The sequence below is a fragment of the Primulina tabacum genome, chromosome 3, assembly GCF_025594145.1.
Source record: "Primulina tabacum isolate GXHZ01 chromosome 3, ASM2559414v2, whole genome shotgun sequence".
Classification (NCBI taxonomy): Eukaryota; Viridiplantae; Streptophyta; class Magnoliopsida; order Lamiales; family Gesneriaceae; genus Primulina; species Primulina tabacum.
In genome coordinates, this window is record NC_134552.1 from 33,513,059 (window position 1) to 33,536,043 (window position 22,985).

Below are 22,985 nucleotides of genomic sequence, written 5' to 3' on the forward strand. Positions count from 1 at the left end.
GTTCAACTGATTTCTGAATGCTTTGATCCAACCTTTGGGCCTCCTTAATTTTTACAAACAACTCGGGCTCTGCCTGAATCATAAATACTCTTATAGGTTGAGTATCTACCACAAAATCCAAACCAGAAAGACAACATTCTTCTACTAGATCAGATACACTGCTAGTGATCAAAGACATATTACATTCTTTTCTGCTCAAAGCATCGGCTGCTGCATTAGACTTTTCTGGATAATATTTTATTTCGCAATCATAGTCTTTCAACAAGTCTAACCAACGTCTTTGTCTCATGTTCAGCTCCGCTTGTGAAAAGAGGTATTTCAAACTCTTATGGTCAGTGAATATCTCAAATTTCTCCGCATACAAGTAGTGACGCCAAATCTTTAAGGCAAAAACCACTGCTGCTAATTCCAAGTCATGCACTGGGTTTCTAGACTCATGTGGCTTAAACTGTCGTGAAGCATAGGCAACAACACGTCCATGCTGCATTAATACACAACCCAGTCCTTGATGTGAAGCATCAGTGTGCACTGTAAATCCTCCTACACCTGATGGAATAGTCAGAACAGGGGCACTTGTCAATCTCTGCTTAAGTTCAACAAAACTAGCCTCACATGCTTGCGACCAAATAAATGGTGCATTCTTTTGTGTCTGTTGGGTAATTGGCCTCGCAATCTGTGAGAATCCTTCAATAAATCTGCGATAATATCCAGCCAAGCCCATAAAACTACGCACCTCAGGAACTGATGTCGGTCTAGACCAATTAATGACTGCCTCGACTTTACTCGGATCAACTGATATACCTGCACTTGAAATCACATGTCCAAGGAAAACCACTCTATCCAACCAAAACTCGCATTTCGATAATTTAGCATTCAACTTTTCAGTTCTCAAAATTTGCAAAACAGCTTTCAAGTGCTCGGCATGCTCAAATTCAGATTTTGAATAAATAAGAATATCATCAATGAAGATCACAACAAATTGATCTATATACTTTTGAAACACACGGTTCATCAAATCCATAAATACCGCACCACAGGTGCATTGGTCAACCCAAAAGGCATAACCAAAAATTCAAAATGCCCATACCTGGTACGAAAAGCAGTCTTAGGCACATCTGCCTCTATAACTCTTAACTGATGATATCCGGATCTTAAATCAATCTTAGAATATACTGAAGAACCCTGCAATTGGTCAAAGATATCATCAATCCTTGGCAAAGGATATTTATTCTTTACTGTAGATTTATTCAATTGTCTATAATCGACACAAAGCCTCATAGACCCGTCTTTCTTCTTCACAAATAAAACCGGAGCACCCCAAGGTGAAACACTTGGTCTTATATATCCTTTAGCCAATAGATCTTCAAGTTGTTCCTTTAGTTCCTTCAGTTCAATTGGCGCCATCCTATAAGGAGCTCTAGAAATAGGCTGTGTACCTGGCATCAACTCAATGTTGAACTCAATCTCTCGGACTGGAGGAAATCCTAGAATATCATCTAAAAATACATCTGAAAATTCACTAACAATTGGAATATCTGTCAATTTAGGTACTGACCTTGAAATATCAATTGCATAAACCAAGAAACATTCGGCTCCTTTCTGCAACAAACGAGTCATGGACAAAACAGATATCAAAGGAATCTTAGCTCGAGAACCCTTACCATAGAATGTCCAGTGATATGTCATATCAGGCCTAAACTTAACAACCTTCTGAAAACAGTCTACAGTAGCCTTGTATCTTGTCAACATGTCAATACCAAGTATGTAGTCAAAATCAGACATCTCCAACACAATGCAATCAATCTCAATGACATTATCCTCATAACGAAATTCACAACCATTTATCATTTCAGCTGACCTCATCACTTTGCCCAGTGGAGTAGAAATAGATAATGTAGATGATAATGGCATAGCATGCAACGAATGCAATGTGACAAAGTGCTCAGCTATGAAAGTATGTGATGCACCAGTATCCATCAAAACATAAGCAGGATAACCTGATAGAAAACAATTACCTGCAATGACATTATCTGGAGCATTATGCGCCTCATCCTCCGTGAGTGCAAAAACTCGAGCCTGCTGTCTTGGTGTCTGTCCTACCCTATGGCTACCACTTTGTTTGTTCTGATCTGTCCGGTTTGATTGCTGATAAGAATGAACTGTAGGGGTCTGACGATTTTGGTGAGGTGTCTGTCTCGATGATCCCCCACTCTGAGATATTTCACTGCCACGGTTAGGACACACTCGAGCATAGTGTCCCACCTGGTTACACAAGTGGCAAGCTCCCGAGATTCCTCTACACTGATCGGTATAATGTCTACCACCACATTGACCACAAGTCGGGGTTAAATAATCAGTACTCTGAACTGAACCAGACTGTCTCGATCCACTAGAACACGAAAAATTACTGCCATGTCTCTTAAATTGCTTCCCTCTAGCCTTGAACTGCTCTATTATGTTTCCACTGTTACCGCCACTATTACCCTGTCTGAAATGCTGTCGGAACTGCGGCTGTTGGGGTCGTTGCGAATACTGAAAACCTCTCTGCCTAATGATTCCAATTTCAGCTCCCTTTGCTCGATCAAGAGCCTCAGCAAAAGTGTTAGGCCTTCCGGTATTAACCAAAGTAAATATATCTGGGTTAAGACCATTTATGAAGTGATCGACCTTAGCTTCTTCATCGTATGCTACATGAGGAGCAAATCTCAGTAAATTCGAGAACTTAGCAACACAGTCCTCAATATTCAAATTTCCATGTTTTAAATTTGCAAACTCGGCTCCCCTATCTTTCCTGTAAGAGGTAGGAAAGAAACGCTGATAAAATTCAGATTTAAAAATATCCCATGTAACAATCGTACCTCGACCCTCTAAAGCTTTCTTTGTCATGATCCACCAACTCTTAGCAACATCTAATAACTGATGAACAACTAATTTGATTCTACGATCATCTGGTTACTCAAGAGATTCAAATAACTGATCCATATTCTCCAACCAGTTCCCACACTCTAATGCATTCTCTGTACCCTTCAACATCGGTGGGTGCAAAGACTGAAATCTGGCTAACAGTATCTCCATCGGAGTCGGAGTTATATCCATCTGAGTATGAGTAGCACTGCCCTGATCTTGTGCCACTGGTATGTCCTGTCTAGGTCTACCACGACCTCTACCTCGAGTAGTCATGTCTGATATAAAATAGATCAAACACATATAAATCACAATATCATAATAATCTCAATCTTGTATCAATCATCTGTGGCTCTTGAGACTCAACAATCTCAAAAATCTCGAATAAAACTCAACAATATAATATCTCAATTTAAATCATGTATTTCACATCATAGCACAATGAAACTGCTAACAAATATATCACATGGTCAAGCAATTCAAACTGACCCGATCTACCCTGTTCCCAAATATCTTACGCTCTGATACCACCTAATGTGGGGCCCCGGGTCAGACATCTAATACCAATAATTATAAATGTAACAAACCAAACGATTTAGTAAAATACATAATTTTTAGTTCACAAATCCACAAAACATTTTCAAAATAATTTAATTGTCTCAAATGTTTGAATATAAGTTTCAACATGCCAAAATAAACTAGTGAACCAAAGAAATCCAAACATCATCACATAGCTCCTAAGACCCGAGAATCCCACTCTAACTCGTGTCTCCTCGCCTGGAGCTGGACTCTGGCATCCCAAACCTCGCCTCACCTACCGTCAAGCACATGAAAACAAGAGGTAGCCGACATGCCGGTGAGTATAAATCCAGTATGATACAATCAATAACATATGAGAATTAAAATTTACAAATAGTTCATATGAGATTCATAAAGATGCAATATAATGCAATGCATGATCAGAAGCTGTGGGCTATCAATAAATCTCAAGATCAAGTGAATCATCTGGTCATAGGTTACCCAAGGGAATAGAATCACCCAGCAACATCCACCGACTCATCCGCTCGGGGTGGGGTGCTGTGTTCTATAATCCTAGGATTATGGTGCGCCTATAGAGAGTGTTCAGGCCATAGCAGCGACCTCCGCATACACTATGCCAATTCAACTATAGCCCCATACGTCCAACAAATCAATAAATCAAGGCGACCTCCGCCATATCAAATCTGAATCGACAAGTGGCTCAATATGCAATGTAATGATGCAAATCAATATCATCATTTCGATATCATAATAAACTCATCTCAATACAACAATCATCATCAAATCATCAATAATTCATCGAGCCATAGAGTTTTCAATTTAAAATAAAAATGATACTTTTACCTCGTATGTTACCGACCGTAACATACCTTTCAAATATTACCAAAAGAAGATCGAAATGTGTAGGTGAGAAGTCTTGAACCTTTAAAATCTACTCTAACTCAAAAACATTGATCATCTATCAAAACACAGTAGTTTCTGTTCAAAATTCATAATTAATTCAATACTGCTTCGAATCATGATCCGTAAATTTCTTAACCGTAATATGCCATAAAAACATTTCTTGAATCATTTTATCAACCACATAACATGCGTGTTATAGAGTTAGCTCCTTTACTTTCCCATTGGCTTCAATTCCATTTTAAATTGAAACCAATACAATCAAAATCTCCAAAATTCCTCAACAACAAAATCCAACAATAACTAAACTCACAAGCTTACCTTAGTTCCTTGAACCCAAAATGCTCTTTCTCTTACTCCAAAAACCCAACAAGTAGCTAGAATCAAAGGGACCAATGAAGGAAAAAGAGAACCCTAGCTTCCCTTGGAGTGAAAATGTAAGGCTCGAGAAATTTATCCTGTTAATCTGAAATGATTTATGATTAATTGATGTGATTATAGACGGAATGAATCAGACCGGGAAAGACGAGAAAAGACGGGAAATATGTGCGAGGGAGATGCCATCCACGCACATGCGCGATCTGGTGCGCACACATGCGCGGATTTGGCAGAAGACCCCGCGCATATGCGCGGCGTGAGGGCGCGCATATGCGCGAGGTGCCCAGTAGCCAAGGGGCTGGAACGGAACATTGCGCGGACATGCGCGACGTGAGCCGCACACATGCGCGAGGTAGGCAGAGAGTTGCGCGCACATGCGTGACGTGAGCCGCGCACATGCGCGAGGTAGGCAGAGAGTTGCGTGCACACGCGCGACGTGAGCCGTGCACATGCGCGAGGTAGGCAGAGAGTTGGGCGCACATGCTCGGGGTGAAGTCGCGCATATGCGCGAGTGGTAGAATGCACGAGACAGTAGGTCTCACGCATATGCGCGACGATGGGGCGCGCATATGCGCGAGCTGCCGTGATGCTACGCACCGAGACTTTGTGTCTTGCGCATATGCGCCGATGCTGGTCGCGCATATGCGCGAGACGTGCAGTATGCACATTTAGCCACTTGCCTTGCATGCGTGAATGTGTTGATATATATATATATAAGTACCTTGCAATTCTTCAGAAGAAAAAAAGAAAAGAACCGAGGGAGGGAAGCTCCAAATCCTTATGCCTTTATATTTCGACCCGTCCATTCGAATTGTAATCCGACTTCGGTATCGTGTTCCTAGCGACGACAGCTACAACTGGACGTAAGTTTTGTTACGTTTAGATACGATTTGAAATTATGATATTGTCAGAATTGAATATGAATCATATATGGTGTTTCTGATATCGTAGACATCGTATAATTGAAGTCAGATTGAAGAACAGACTGTGTATGTAATTGTTGTGATTTTCGGAGTTAATTTGATCGAGATTCGATATCAGAGTTGTATTGTTATTCAGATTATGAGTTGTACTGATACTGGTGATGAGTTCTGGTATTATATCTGTGATGTTGAAATTGACGGGGTTAGCGAGAATGTATTGTTATACCGTCGAAACATCAGTGGGTTGATATTGATCAGATTCAGTAGTGATTTCGATTATATCGTGATATCGTCGATATGAATTAGATTGTATCTTGATTCGATATTGATCAGATTATGTTTTATTTGAGTATTGATCAAAATAGATTTTGAATTGAGTTGCATATTGAAATTGTGCCTATGCAATATTGTATTTCAGATTGATATGGACATATTTGACTTCGAGACTTCGACTTCGTCAGACCGCGAATACTAATGCAAAGCCTCTAGAACTTCTTGCATGAAAATTTGCGGAAAATTAAAAATTTTCTTTTTAAAAGAACTTAAGTGGCCTTCTTCATAAAATCACTAGTGAAACAAGTTCAATATTTCAAAATATTGCAGCGGAAGAAAATAAAGTTTGCCAAAAATCAAAATTTAAAACTATCCAATGACTGATAAAATGTTTGCGGAATAAAATAACAACTGCTGCTCTGAGGTCCTCGGGTGCCACTACTGCCGACCCAAGATGGCTCACTGGTCCCCGCCCTCGGCCCTGGCCTCATCAGTACCTACAACAATCAAGTCTAGTGAGCCTAAAGACTCAGCATACATATATCGCAGGTAACGAGTAAAAATTTGAATTAAAATATGCATGAGTTAACATATCCTGTCCTGAGGCATGCTGAAAATAATCTGTACTGAGCAATTATAATACGTGCATAACTGAACTGATAATCACAGAAAAAAATGTTTGCTCCTTGGAGCCTGTACTGAAATAACTGATAAAATTTTCTGTTGAGATTATGTTTTACGCCTGTGGCCACTGCACTAAGCTGAACTGATCGGTAACTGGCTACCGGGGAGGCTGAAACTGAACTGAGCTGGCCGGTCACTGGCGATCGGGTGGTACCATACTGAACTGATCGGTCACTGGCGACCGTATAAAATAACACTCCCACATAGTGAATGAACCACAAGCCATATCGCATAAATCTCAAAAATAATCATTTTCTATTTAATGCACGAAAAATAATTAACTGGCATAATGAAAATGTCCCGTAATTTTACCAACTGGATTGGATTGGATCGTCCTCAGGCTCGCTGCAACCTAACTGTGCTGTGAAAAATATGCAATAGCTTAAACATGACCAACTACGCAATTTACGTTCAAAAGATATGACTATGATGCCTAATGACTTCGCATTTAATCATGACTCCGAGCCAACCTGAACCGACACCGAACCGACGTATAGTCATGATTAAAATACGCTGAAAAATCATAAAATAATGCTCCTAAAATGATAGGGTCGAAATCTAGGTGGAATGGAGGCCAAAACACGAAACGCTCTTTCGAGAGTCAATTTGGCACATCGCACCGTAAATTCTTGTACGACCTCAAAAATGATCCAAATGACAAACGGTCAAAAACATGACCTTCCTAACTCAATGAGGCACTGTCCAGTCCAAGGTAATGGGCTAAAAGCCAACCAAGAACTCGAACGAGCCACCGAACTGACACAGCAACTTGCTGTAATTTTCCACCAACCAAATCCTCTCCACAACGTCCCAAGGAATGATTCGAACCATGGCTAAGGGCTTTTGGCTAGCCATAGTTCGCACCATTCCAGCAACAACCGAAAACTCATACCGAGAATGCTTTTGTATGCGTGTGTAGTGTGTTGCTTCGATTGATGTATCGTGTCGTTCCAGTGGCCATTTGATTGACCATGGCACGATCTAGACATCTAGGGGCATGGTATGAACCGTGGCTAAGGGCCATAGGCCAACCAAGATCCACGTCAAACCACACAATTCGAAAAACATGATGCTGTCAAAAGAAGGGAAACCGAGAGGGGAGGGGCTGTTCTTGTTGTTTATTTAAATACCGATGAGCCATGGACCAAGCCACCAAAAGGGCGACTTAGTCACGTCTTAGACATGCTAGGGGAGTGATCCAACCATGGCTAAGAGCCCTTAGGGCAGCCAAGATCAGATCCAACCCCTTGACATAAAAACTGAAATTTTCGAACACATGAGAAGCAATGGGAAAGTTGCTGTCATTCTGAATTTCCAACGAGCATGGGGTTAAAACAATGGACAAACGTGGTCCTAATGCATCCTATTACATGTACATAGGTCGCCTTGGGAGCCTGGAATCGAACCAATCACCTGAAACAGCAAAACTCAGAAAAACGTGAAGCTTGTCATGAAAGGGCCGAAATCTACATGCATTAATTTTCTGAAAATTCTATGATGTATTTCGGTTTTTGCATGATAAAACATGATCATGTACTGAAAAATAATTGATAATATGACTTGATTGAGTTTTGAAAGAAATCTAGACATGCCTGGTTTCGTTTCGAAAGAAAACGAACGAAACGACGACGACGCGGCACGGAGGAGATGGAGCGCTTCTTTCCTTTCCTCTTCTACTCGATTTTTCTCCCTTCGCTTAGCTATGAGTCCCACGGTTTTCCTCTCTCAAAAACACTCTGAATTTCGTGACTAAGGGAGGGGATATGATGGTTAGGGGAGTGAGGGAGATGGGTGCAAAATATAGGGAAAGAATCAAGACCAAGTCTCCATTTTTTTGAATTTTGAATTGTAATTTGCTATCAATTCTACTTGGAGGGATTATGGTGGTGCAATGACCAATTCTACATGCTCATCTAGACTAGGATAATGTTCTAACATTAATTAATTACATGGTGCTCCCAAAAATCCTAGATTTATCCTACTAATTACATGCAAAAAAATGGTCATTGTTGATGAGTTGGCAATTGAATCCTCTAGTAACCAAGGGGTGGCCGAAATCTACTAATGAAATGAATGTGGATTGTTGTTTATTTACTAAATTAATAACTCTAAAAAGCCTCACTAATCCTTTAATTAATTTATTGAATAAATCCTTAATTAAGTAACTCAAATGAGCTTATTTTCTACTCACCTCAAGTTGCATAAATCAATCCCCAAATCTCCTTATTAACTTAAATTAACTTACTTGCTAGCTAAATTAACTTCTGGAAATATTTCTCGAATCTTAAATTCTATCTCCAAACTCCGACTCCAGTCCGGCCTCACTGAAAATAACTGAAATGCTAAAAATCAAACTACTGAACTGAGATAATAAAATAATTAACTTCAAAGAAATGCATTTAAAATAATCATGCAATGAAGTCAATTAAATTTAAAAATCTAGAATTATGTATGGCTTATACGTAGACTGATTTACGGGTTCTACAACTAAGGTATAAATTAATGTTGAGTTGGGATTGCACAACTCAAGTAAGGTTTGACTTGAGTCTCCCGAAATCACATACTTTATTTTATTGCATTGTTATTTGCAATTGAATGATATTGATATCTTTGATTTATTGATTTATGTACGGAGTCATAGGCGAATACGTCTAGTTGTACACGAGTGATCTTGTGACAGAAGCGCCTGATAGTGGTGGGATCGCCACGGGCACATTGCACGATGTCACAAGATTTACTGATTCATGTTTAGGATTATAATACATGTGATGAATATTTGATTCATGTTCTGATTTTGATAGATGTTATGACTGTCTATTCCATGCTTTTATATTTTTTATATGAAAGGCATGTATACATGATTTATACTGGGAATGTAATTCTCACCGGAGTTATCCGGCTGTTGTCTTGTTTGTATGTGTGCATGACAACAGGTGGGACATGATCAGGGTCAAGAAGAGAACGAGGCTGGACTAGATAGCGTGGAGATCCGGGCTCAGAAATAAATTAGGAGTCAGCACTGATATGTAGTTGAACCTAGTTGGATTATTGTAGATAATACAAGACTTGTACGTTTATATTTAATATGTAATGCAGATTGATTTACATAACGTTTCCGCTTTGTATTTTAAAAAAAAAATTTAGATCCTGTTTATTATAATTGAATAATTAGTCCCAAAGATGATTAAAAATCGAATTAGCGTCCGGGTCCCCACAGAAAAATCGAGAAGTGAGGAGAGAAATGAGGGAAAAGTGAACCAATTCTTCTATTATATCACTTAAATCTCGAAAACACGCTTTTTAAAAATCGCCCGCCGCCCGGGCAGACATCTTTTTCCGCCCGGGCGCGGAACTCTCGGCCAAAACACCATTTTTCCCGAACAAGACCCGCCCGGGCGCACATTAATTCCCGCCCGGGCGCGCACTATGCGCACATCCACTACAAATATCGCTTCCGAAACGCCTCTTTCCTTCAGAATTAGGAAAAGTGGTAAACCAAAAAGTTGTAGCCCTATATCTTGGCTTGCATATCCAATTGGCCTCATGTCATTTGGATGTCTGAGTAAAAATTAATGCTCAATCTCCCAACATGTGTCATTGTAGGAACGACGATACACACGACACATTTCGGGGCGCTTTTGGCTCATCTTCCCTAATGATTTGAACAAAACTCAAAACTGAAAAGTTATAGCCTTATGTCTTATATTTTTAATGGAAGTAGCCTCACATCAATTGGATCAATATACAAAACATTATTCTAAAAACCACAACTTGTGCCATATTTTTCATACCGTTTCTGCACTTCCATTATCTATTTAGCTCAAATTCCCCCTTTGATTCTACCCATCCATTATCTATTTCATTCTATAACATCATTACCATTCATACCATATCGTAAAGCCAAGAAACATCACAACTACTGCCATATTATATCAAAATTCGGGCATTACATGTTTAGAATATACAGTATTCCAAATATGAGTTTCATGATACTCATCATATGAGCATCTCATATTCTTTTTACTATTTGTATATTCAAGGACATTATCTATGCAACTAGCATCAGTATACAGATAAAGATGTGCCAAAACAATAATTTCAAATATTATTGAAATAAAGATTGTTTATTCATAGAGTTTCATTGTGAACACTCGGCCAACACTTGGCTTGACGGGCACCTACTCTAACATTTTATGTATTAACCCTACCCACCCAAACCCTAACCCTACCTCCATAATTCGGCCGCCCCTCTGTGAGAACCCGAAATATTTGAAGCGAATCATGTAAGAATTGAAACTCGAAATTAAGCTCAAAACTTTAATCTAACTATAAACTTAAATTTTCAGCTAACATGGTTTGAGGAAGTAACTCTAAAGCTCGAAGATTAGCTCAACGGGAAGATATGCTATGAGAAATCGCAATAATCAGAGCATCATCATCGGAGGAGTAAAACCCCAGCTATACCGCCTACCACAAAGAATCAGAATGGCAACACTAGATCACAAAAAGAGAGTTGGACAAAGCGTAAGATAGGATTTTTACGCTCCATATTCGGGATGACAGTCGTCTCAAAACACAACGCCGTCTTGAGGAACAAATCAAAGAACAGAAAGTCAATGAAAATGTAAACCAACCCACAATTCAGCCGCTACAAGAGGAAGTGGAAACACTGGCGAATCACAATACTCTTTTGGAACAACACATCAATCAACTACAAAATGTTATGATCAATATGGAAGATCTCATGGACGAACTCGAAGAAAACCAAGGAGGAAACCCCATGGAAGAAGAAATTGATGAAGCTGTAGGAGATGGTGAAGTACTGGACGAGTAGAATAATCTCTAGTATAAGCATCGATTGTATTTAGGCCAATTAGGCTAATCATTTTGATATTGAAAGACTGATTGTATGCATTTCAAAAATTAATGAAAATATTTCTTTGATTATGCATTGTTACAAAAAAATTAATAAAATATATGTTTATAGGAAATGGCATGCAGACCACCAGAACAACCGAAACCCCCACAACACCAATCAAAACAAAAATCCACCATCACCTCCGAGGGTGAATCTTAGCCGAGAGGATATGATGGCAATAGCTACGATTATAGCTGCAACATTGCAAGGAATTGTGAACCCCATTGCCAATGCTATCTAGCTGCCACCAGAACCACAATCGCGAGGAATTAAGCATCATTACGAATCTCTCCGAAAGAACAAAGTTCCAACCTTTGATGGCAATCTTCATCCAGAAGTCAGTCATAACTGGCTTAAGAATGTCGAAACTCAATTGCATCTACTGCAAGTACCTGAGGGACTTAGAGTTGAAGTTGTGACACCATTTCTGGAAGATCGAGAACGCAAGTGGTGGGAAACAGTGTCACCATCTTTGGCTGATATGGAACAGATCACTTGGCAAACCTTCAGGAGATAATTTTTAAATCAATATTACCCAGCTGAATTTCGTCTTCAAAAGCTAAGTGAGTTCAAAAATTTTAAACAAACATCAGACATAACAGTAATGGAGTACACATAAGGGTTCAATGATCTTGGAACCTATGTTCCAACCATGATGTCGGATGAAACTCTGAAAATGCACCGTTTCAAGAAAGGGCTGAACAACCGAATTCAATATGTTTTGGCTGTATTCAGACCAAACAACTTTTCAGACATAATGGGCGCGGTGATGAGCGTGGAAACAGACATAAAGCGCCGTGAAGAGGAGAACAAAAACAAGAGACCTTTATTCTGTCAGTCTGCTCAGAGTGGCCCCAAATTCAAGCGGCTCCTCCAAAAGTACGTTTAACAATGTCGTCAACAAGGAAGGAAAGTGGTGTTCTACTTGTCGACAGAATCATATCGGAGAATGTTATAGGAAGATGTGAGCTTGTTTCAAATGTGGGAAAGTAGGACATCGGATTAGAGAGTGTCTTGGGAACAATGATAAAGGGACTGTACCAAACAAACCAAATGAAAAAATGCCAACGCACGAATGTACGCTATGACTCATGATGAAACAGATAACACCAATGATATGTTGGCAGGTAATGTTTTACCAAATGAAATGCTTGCTTATGCTTTGTTTGATTGTGGTGCTATCCACTCATTTGTGTCTAGACGATTTGCTAAAAAGCTGAAACTTGAGCATGAAACTCTTAGTAAACCGTTAAGAGTTGCAACACCTGCTAGAAAAACAATTGAAAGTCATAAGGTACACCGGGAAAGTAAAATTTACATCAGTGATCAAATCTTTGAAGCAGAATTGATTCAACTCAACATGATTGAGTTCGACATCATTCTCGGTATGTACTGGTTAGCTAAACACCAAGCCATGGTAGACTGTAAAAAGAAAAATGTCAAACTTCAGACTCCAAATAAAAAGGAAATCATATATCATGGAAAGGCCAAGGAAAAAAAATCTCTTCTATCTGCCTCACAAACTTGGAATGCCATAAAAGGAGGTGAAGAAATTTACCTTGCAATGATCAACGATGTCCAAGAAGAAGCTGCCCCAAAGTTGGAAGATATTATAGTTGTCCAAGAATTTCCATATGTTTTTCCCGAGGATTTACCGGGTGCGATACCCGATAGAGAAGAGGAATTTGAAATTAATTTGGTCCCTGGTGCTACACCAAATTCAGAGGCACCATACTGAATGGCTCCAGTTGAATTAAAGGAGTTAAAGGAGAGACTTTAGGAGTTATTGGATAAGAAAAAGATCCGACCCAGCGCATCCCCGTGGGGAGCCCCAGTTATGTTCGTAAAGAAAAAAGACGGAAGCATGAGACAATGTATTGACTATAGGGAGTTGAACAAGATTATAATAAAAAATAAGTTCCATCTCCAAAGAATAGATGATCTTTTCGATCAGAGCTAGAAGAAGCCAAGGTTTTCTCAAAACTCGATCTAAGATCAGGTTACCATCAGTTAAAAGTTAAAGCAGAGGTTATCCCTAAAACAACTTTTAGGACAACATATGGGCACTACGAATTCACGGTAATGCCTTTTGGTCTAACAAATTCTCCTGCAACATTTATGGACCTTATGAACCGAGTATTCAAGCCATACCTTGATAAGTTTGTGGTGTTTTTCATAGATGATATCCTTGTATACTCACTAAGTGAGGAAGACCATCGAGAACATCTGCGTCTTACCTTGCAGACACTGCGTGAAAAGGAACTCTATGCCAAATTCAATAAGTGTGAATTTTGGCTGAAAAGTGTTGCGTTATTAGGCCATATAATCTCTGAATTAGGGGTATCAGTGGATCCTAAAAAAATATAGGCAATAAAGGACTGGCCTCGACCAAAGACTATAACCGAAATAAGAAGTTTTCTGGGATTAGCTGGCTATTATAGAAAATTTGTGGAATGATTTTCTTTGATAGCCATTCCTCTCACCAAACTCACATAGAAGAATTAAAATTCATTTGGAATGAAGCATGTGAAAAAAGTTTTGAAACCCTTAAAACAAAGCTTGCATCTACACCAGTACTAGTTTTTCCCGAAGAGGGCAAGAACTTCACGATATATAGTGACGCTTCAAAAGGATGATTAGGGTGTGTGCTTATGCAGGAAGGTCAGGTAATTGCCTATGCACCAAGGCAATTAAAACATTATAAGCAAAATTACCCAACTCATGATCTTGAATTAGCAGCAATCGTATTTGCGCTAAAGATCTGGAGACATTACCATTATGGGGTAAAATGCGAAGTATTTACTGATCACCAGAGCCTAAAATAAATATTCACCCAAAAGGAACTAAACATGAGGCAAAAAAGGTGGATTGAACTTCTGAAAGATTAAGATTTATCAATCAATTACCACGGAGGCAAATAAAGTAGCAGATGCTTTGAGCCGAATGAACATTGGGAAAGTAAGCTTATCTTGTCTATAAGCGCAACCATGTCTTAGAGAATCAATCAAAGTAAAACAAAGCCAGGACCCCTCTGTCTCAAAGATTAAGGAAACAATTCAAGAAAGAAAAACCCAACAATTCCAGACTGATGAAAATGGTGCTCTCTGTATAAAGGGACAGTTGTGTGTACCAGACATCGATGGGATTCGAGAAGAAGTGATGGCCAAAGCACATAAATCATAATTTTCAGTTAATCCCTGAAGCACCAAGATGTAGCAAGATCTGAAAAATAATTACTGGTGGAATGGAATGAAGTTTGAAAAACAAGGAGGAAACAACCTAGTAGTTCGAATGAATTACAACATGAATAAATTAGCCACCCTGTACATGGAAAACATAGTTAGACTACACGGAGTTCCGACAAGTATATTATCTGACAGATATCCAAGATTCATATCACGATTTTGGAAAAGTTTTCAAAAGACCATGAGAACCAAAGTAACCAACCCTTAGAACGGCATATCATCCACAGACTGATGGCCAAATGGGAAGGACAATTCAATCCCTCGAAGACATGTTGAGGGCATGTGCTTTGGATTTTTATGAAAATTAGAGCGAACAGCTACCTCTGATAGAATTTGCCTATAATAACTGCTATCACAGTAGCATCGAAATGGCTCCGTATGAAGCATTGTATGGACGAAAGTGCAGGTCACCTCTGTACTGAGATGAAGTCGGAGAAAAGGCTATCATTGGAACTGAGCTTGTTTAAGTAACCATTGACAAAGTAGCCATAATAAGAGAAAGACTCAAGACAGCTCAAGATCGATAAAAGAGCTGGGCTGATTTAGAGCGAAGACCGTTGTAATTTGAGATCGGTGAAAAGGCTTATGTTAAAGTCTCCCCTATGAAAGAAGTGGTTCGGTTCAGCAAGTCCGAAAAGTTAAATTCAAGATATGTCGGACCCTTTGAGATACTAGAAAAAGTGGGAACCCTAGCCTACCGACTGGCTTTAACCCCAGACATGTCCAGAATTCACAACGTTTTCCACATCTCACAACTATGGAAATATGTCATAGATCCGAGTCACATCCTTAAAGTTTCACCGCTAATTGTTGCGACTTTGAGCACTCCCAAGAGCAGGTTGTCCACAAGTAGTATAATTCGGTGAGTCCGAATATCGTATCCACAGGGAAGCTAAGGTAATTACAAGTCCACTACAATGTCTTTTTATTTTTATTTTTTTTTAGTTGTTTGAATCTTTAATTGGTAATTTTTAATTGTTCAAATTTTAATTAAGTAGTTGAGATTAAAGGATCCACTCTTGGTATTTTAATAAAGTTAACATTAACGAACATTATTGAAATCCATTAATAAAATGGTTCCAATATATTAAATAATCATATTTATATTATGTTATATATTATTATCTTATAAGTATATAATATATACCAAAACTTATAAATATTGTCAAGTATTTATTGTGCTATATATATATTTGTAAACACTAAATCAAGGTTTCCACTTTAAATGGTTGGTAAAACCAAACTAACATTTAAATGGTGCCAAGAAATTATTATTATGATATATTTATATATAGTAAATCAAGGTTTCCACTTTAAATGGTTGGTAAAACCAAACAAACATTTAAATGGTTCCAAGAATTTAATATTATAATATATTCATATATAATAAATCAAGGCATCCACTTTAAATGGTTGGTAATATCAAACTAACATTTAAATGGTTCAAAGAATTTAGTGTAACATATAGCAACAATAAATCAAAATTGCCACTTATAAGTAGGGTATAAAAATGCTTAAAGAAATAAATATAATATAAACAATAAATAATGATTAAATAATATAAAACATAGATTCTTACATTTTAATAACCTTATTGTCATGCCAAGAGTTTCACCTTTTCATCTCAACTTTAGGAAGTTAGCTATTAATTATTCAAAGTGTAAAACTTTGAATATGAAATTAACATGCTAATTATATTTAAATGAAGAAATAAAGAAAAAATATAGAGAGAAATATTATGAAATCAAAGGTTTGTTCATAGAATGAGGGATATCTCAATACATTACAATGCACCCCTATTTATAGCCAAATTTGGGGAGACAACCACAAATAAAATATTATTTTTTGCACATAAGTCTTCATTGGTGTTCCAAGATGATATATTATATTACACATCACTTTTGAAAATCTTCTTCTCCGAATTTGCTTCTTCACGTAAAAAGAAACATGTGGATAATTGAGTTGTCTAGTTGTGGTATTTTTTTCACAAAAGGCGTAAGAATATTTCAATTCTTTCTTGCACTTCCCTCGGCTCTTTCCTTCATTCTCCTGGATTGCGTGTAGGTATATATATCTATATACACGTTCCTTAGGTAGGAGGCAAGGGGCTTAATTTTCATACTGCACGTCGCACCGTGGGTGCGCTCACTTTTGCAGCGCGGGTGCGCTCCATGTATTGATATGCATCAACTTTCCCCAAAGCTTGGACCGCGGGTGCGCTCTGTCTTTTAACGCGGGTGCACTGACCCTACTGGTACAACACCGCGGGTGCGATCTGTCTAGCACCGCGGGTGCGCTCAATCTCCAGTAGCAACTTTCATGCCCTACTGGCCATGCACCGCGGGTGCGGTACTTCTTCACCGCCGGTGCGGTGTCACTTCTGTAAATAATCTCTAACTCTCTGTCCATCAACCGCGGGTACACTGCTTCTTGGACCGCGGGTGCGGTGACTATACTGTAAAAATGGCCATTTTTCTGTCCATGCACCGCGGGTGCGGTGCTTCTCTAGGCACGGGTGCGCTCATGCTACTGTAACTCTTCCATATTTCTTGAACCATAACCGCGGGTGCGGTCTTGTTCGTAACGCGGGTGCGGTCTAGACTTTATGCAACCCTTCATAATCTCATTCAGTGCCTCTCATTACATGTCATGCATACTCATATCTTCCGAATATCACATCAGTGAAGACTAATAAATCTCGAGCTTTACACAAGGGCTAGCGCACCCGTGGTCGGTGAACAGTAGAAGCGTGTTTTCGAGATTTAAGTGTTATAAATGGTAGAGTTACTCTCATTTCTCTCCATTCTCTCGGTTTGCAGCTAAAGTGAAGGCTAGGGTTCCATTTCCTTTCACTTCATCTCTTTGATTCTTGCATCTTGTTAGAGTTTTGTAGTGTGAGCATAGTTATTGTGGGTTCTAAGAGTTAAGGTAAGCTTATGGGTTTGTTTATTTCTTGGTTTTGGTGTTGGGAGAAGTATTGGGTTTGTGGATTGTGTTGGTTTTATGGATTTAATGGTATGGGTTTGTGATTATTGAGATGATAATAGTGCAATACATGGTTTATTGTTGTAGGTTGTGTACCAAGAGATTATATTCAAGGGTTCTATTGGTTGTAAGTGGAATTTCATTCCTTGTGCTCACATGAGAATATATGTATGGTGTTTCAATGGTTTTAATGTGCTATTCCCTTCATTTGATTCGTGATATATATTGATACACTTTGTTGTATATTATGGAGGCATTTTATGTCTCAATTGTGAAAAAGGGAATACAAGAGAAAAGAGTCTTCAAAGTGTTTGATTTAATGCCAAAGAGAGAGTATAAATGATTTATTGGATTGATAGATACATAGTCAGATATTGCATGCAATTAGTTGATCAACGACCATAGGCTTATATCCCTCAGAGTTATCGATGTATATCGATGAGATATAGGTAAAGAGACAGAGATACTATATAGGTATCAATCCAACAGAGAAGAGAGAAATATCATCTTATTGTTATATTATGCTCTGTTATTCATGTTTCAAGAGTTGATGGTATTTAATGATTTCAAAGCCATGTTTTACAGAGTATGATATATATATATATGTCCATTGCTATGTAAGAGTTTCAGTTGCTGAGTTTTATACTCATTCCAGTTATTTAATGTGATGCAGATAAAAGTGACGGGCCAGGACATTGATTGGGGCCTGAGTCATATTCATAAGAGAGGGAAGGAAGAAGGCTACTTTAGCTAGCATTTTGGACATGATCACAAAAATGATATTTTGTATTTTGTTGTATCATTTCATTGATCATGTATATACTTTTGATTGTAAATGTTTTTATGTCAAGAAATTTTTAATCCTTCCTCCCTTCAAGTAAAATTTTAGTATTCCGCTGCTATTTTATCAACTGCAAGAAGCCTGGACATTGGAGGCGTAACTGCAGGGAATATCTTGCCTAGAAGAGTTCTGAAAATGGTATGTTCTACATTGAATTAAACATTTCAATTAACTCTACTTCTTGGGTATTGGATACCGGCAGTGGCTCACATCTCTGTAATGATTTACAGAGGATGGGAAGAAGTAGGAGACTTAGAGAAGATGAGACCTTCTTGAGGATGGACAATGGAACAAGAGTTGCTGCCAAGGCCGTAGGAAATGTTTACCTATTGTTGAACAATGATTTTAAGTTGGTTTTAAGAGATGTTTTGTTTATACCTGATTTGGTGAAAAACATTGTTTCCATTTCTATGCTTGATAAAGATGGATATTCTTGTTTATTTAGTAAAGCTGTTTGCAACATTTACAAGAATGAATGTTTAATTGGTACTGAAGAACTTGAAAACGATCTCTATAACTTAAAATTGAAAGATATTTCACTAAACATTGTCCTAACAATAACAACAACAACACAAGCCAAAGCAAGTTACTCCTAATACGGCACAATTATGGCATGCTCAATTAGGACATTTTTTCCTAAGAAAGATGAACAAGCTAGTGGGAGTTGACATGTTTGATATGTCTGATATTAATGCTCTCACGACTTGTGAATCCTGTCTAAAAAGAAAGATGACCAAAATTCCCTTTAAGGGCCATGTGGAGCGAGCCAAAGGGTTATTGGATTTGATCCATACCAATGTGTGCGGTCCGCTTAGCATCACACTACTAAGCATGGACATGCCTACTTCATCACCTTTACCGATGACTTTTCGAGGTATGGCTATGTGTATTTGATGAAATACAACTCTGAAGCCTTTGAAAGGTTCAAATAATTCAGAAGAGTAGTAGAGAAATAGTTGGGACGAAGCATCAAGACACTTCGATCGGATCGAGGTGGTGAGTACTTTAGTGCCGAGTTCACAGAGTATCTTAGGGAGAATGGGATTCTCTCGTAGTGGACTCCGCCCGCTACACCGCAGTTGAATGGTGTTACGGGGCGTCATAATCGGACGTTGATGGACATGGTTCGGTCTATGATGGGGTTCACGGAGTTGCCGTCATTCTTTTGGGGATATGCGCTTGAGAGAGCGGCACTGTTGTTGAACAATGTCCATTAAAAGGCAGTTGATAAGACACCATATGAGATATGGATGGGTAAACCTCCCAAATATTCTTATCTTAGAATATGGGGGTGCCCAGCTTATGTGAAGCAGGTAATGGGAGATAAATTGGATAGTCGATCCATTTTATGTTACTTTGTGGGACATCCAAGGAATTCAGTTGGATATTATATCTATCATCCCCAAGAAACAAAGGTGTTTGTTTCTAGGAATGCATTCTTTTTGGAAAAGGAATTTCTAGTGGATAGAAAAGGGGAGATGATAGAACTCGAAGAGGTTCGAGAAACACCCACAATTGTAGAACCCACACCTGATGAGCCAAGAGAGGAGATACAAGCTCCTAGAAGATCCGAGAGAGTCTCGAGACCACCTATGAGGTATGGTCTGCTTCTTGAAGAGGGCCATGATGAGCCTAACCATGGATGTGATCCAGGGACCTTCAAGGAAGCGTTATCTGATGCAGATTCATCCAAGTGACTTGAAGCAATGGAATCTGAGATGAATTCCATGCATTCGAACCAATTGTAGAATCTCGTGGATCTGCCTGAGGGAATTGTTCCCATAGGGTGTAAATGGATTTACAAGAGGAAACTTGGGGCGGATGGGAAGGTATTGACCTTCAAGGCGCGATTGGTGGCAAAAGGATATACTCAAAGACAAGGAGTTGAATTTGAGGAAACCTTTTCTCCAGTTGCAATGTTCAAGTCGATAAGGATATTGCTAGCCATAGTTGCATGGTATGAATATGAGATATGCTAGATGGATTGTGGGGATCCAGACGCTAATCATCATCTTAATCATCTTTGGGATTTAATTATCAATTAAGATAAACAGGGTCTAAAAATTTTTACTTTAAAATGCGTAGGTAATGGAATCAATCTATTATACAAACCAGTATAATAATACAAATCTTGTACAACATGCTTCTAGTTCAAACTAGTCTAAGGTTTAACTACTAAATTTCAAGTATTAAACCAAGTCTACATCCAAGTCCGGAATCACCACTCTAATCTCGATCTCTCATCATCTTCTTGACCCCGATCTTGTCCCACCTGTTGTCATGCACACATACAAACAAGACAACAGCCGGATACTCCGGTGAGAATAAATCTCAGTATAAATAATGTATACATGCAGTTAACTGAATTAACATAAAAGCATGAATTATATCTTATCACATGTAGCATAATCAAACAACATGTATCAATACCAGTCTGTAAATAAAACATGAATCGTAATCTACGAAACAAAAATCAATACGGATCTGTAAATCAAATTCTAGTCTCAATATCTAAGACTCGACTCATCTCTCATTCTAATCTAGTCTAGGGATCCCGGTGAATAAGAAGTTAACAAGTCTCCCACCTACTACCACCAGTCGCAGTGGCGGTACGTTCTTATTTCTGGACTTTGGTCTAGCTGTATCGAATAATCTACAATAAGAACATTATCTGTATCTTAAGCACATCGATACACCAAAAGTCCAGTGCCTTGGCGTATCTACCAAGACTAAACCTATTCTGACAATGTGCAATGGGTCAGTGACAAGTCTGTCATAATCTCACCCCTCTGTCAGTGACTCTCACTTAATAGCTATCTGCTCTCTACTTCTAATTCAATCGAATAAGAACAATCATTAAAAGAAACATAAAGGTACAACAGAAACAATACCATGCAAGTATGTGGTTCAGGGAAACTCGAGTAAAATCTAACTCGAGTCGATCTCCCAATTAACATCGATTTATACCTTTCTCTTCTCAGTCTGATGAAGACGAAGTCTTGTATTTCAATCTGTCCATATCCAAATCTGATAATGACAATCATATAAATACCATATCAGCATATAACTCAATTCAAGACCTGTTCTGATCAATACTCAAATCGGTATATAATCTGATCCATATCTGAACAAGGTACAATCTAAATCATAACAATGATATCCCGATACAATCGAAATCATTACTGAATCTGATCAATATCAATCTACTGATGTTTCGACGGCATAACAATACAGTCACGATAACCCCATCTATCTCAACATCACTGATATAATACCAGAATTCATAACCAGTATCAGTACAACTCATAATCTGAATAATAACACAACTCTGATATAAAATCTCAACTAAATCAACTCTGAAATTCATAACAATTTCATAAACAGTCTATTCTTTAATCTGACTTCGGTTATACAATGTCTACTGTAGCAGAAACATCATATCTGATTCATATTCAATTCTGACAATATATAAGTTCAAATCATGTCTAAATGTAACAAAACTTACGTCCAGTTGTAGCCTGCGTCGATAGGAACACAGTACTGAAATCGTATTAAAATTCTAACGGTCTGATCTTTCACAATCACAAATCTACAAAGGCGTAAGGATTTTTCTCTCAAAAGCTTCGACCCTTTTCTGAATTTTGTGAAGGAAAGGCGTGCAATTCTTATATATATACTGCATGCAACACCAAGAAACGTGGCTTATTTTTCATGCTGCACGTCGCACCGCGGGTGCGCTCATTCCATAACCGCGGGTGCGCTCAGTGTAATGATATACATCAACTTTTCCGAAAGCTTCGACCGCGGGTGCGCTCAGTCCTGTAACGCGTGTGCGCTGACCTCACTGTAGTTGCACCGCGGGTGCGCTGCCTCTGGAACCGCGGGTGCGGTGTTGCTACTGTAATTCTATTCAACTTTCTGTCCATGCACCGCGGGTGCAGTCCTTCTTTAGGCGCGAGTGCGGTCTATATCTCATGCAACACTTCATAATCTCATTTAGTGCCTCATATTACATGGCATGCATACTCATATCTTCCGAATATCACATCAATGAAGACTAATAAATCTCGAGTCTTACATGGATGTCAAGACAGTCTTTCTTAATGGGGATATTAAGGAAGAGATTTTCATGAGTCAGAATGAGCATATGGTATGCAAACTTCAAAGATCTATTTATGGTCTAAAGCAGGCATCTAGGAGTTGAAACTTTAGATTCGACAGTACAATCAAAGAGTTTGGTTTTACTAAGAATCCTGAGGAAACCTGCGTGTATAAGAAGCTCAGTGGGAGTGCTGTGACATTCCTGGTGCTTTATGTTGATGACATTCTACTCATTGGTAATGATGTAGGAATGTTGCAATCAACTAAGATATGGTTAGCGAGTAAGTTCTCGA

The 22,985-nt window shown here is 38.6% G+C and overlaps 1 protein-coding gene across 1 annotated transcript; it reads left to right on the forward strand.

The window, feature by feature from the left end:
• Positions 1–12,595: 12,595 nt before the first annotated feature.
• On the forward strand, positions 12,596–13,258 carry LOC142538673 (uncharacterized). The gene has a single exon (XM_075643976.1). The coding sequence runs from the start codon at positions 12,596–12,598 to the stop codon at positions 13,256–13,258; it is 663 nt and encodes a 220-aa protein (XP_075500091.1).
• Positions 13,259–22,985: the final 9,727 nt, after the last annotated feature.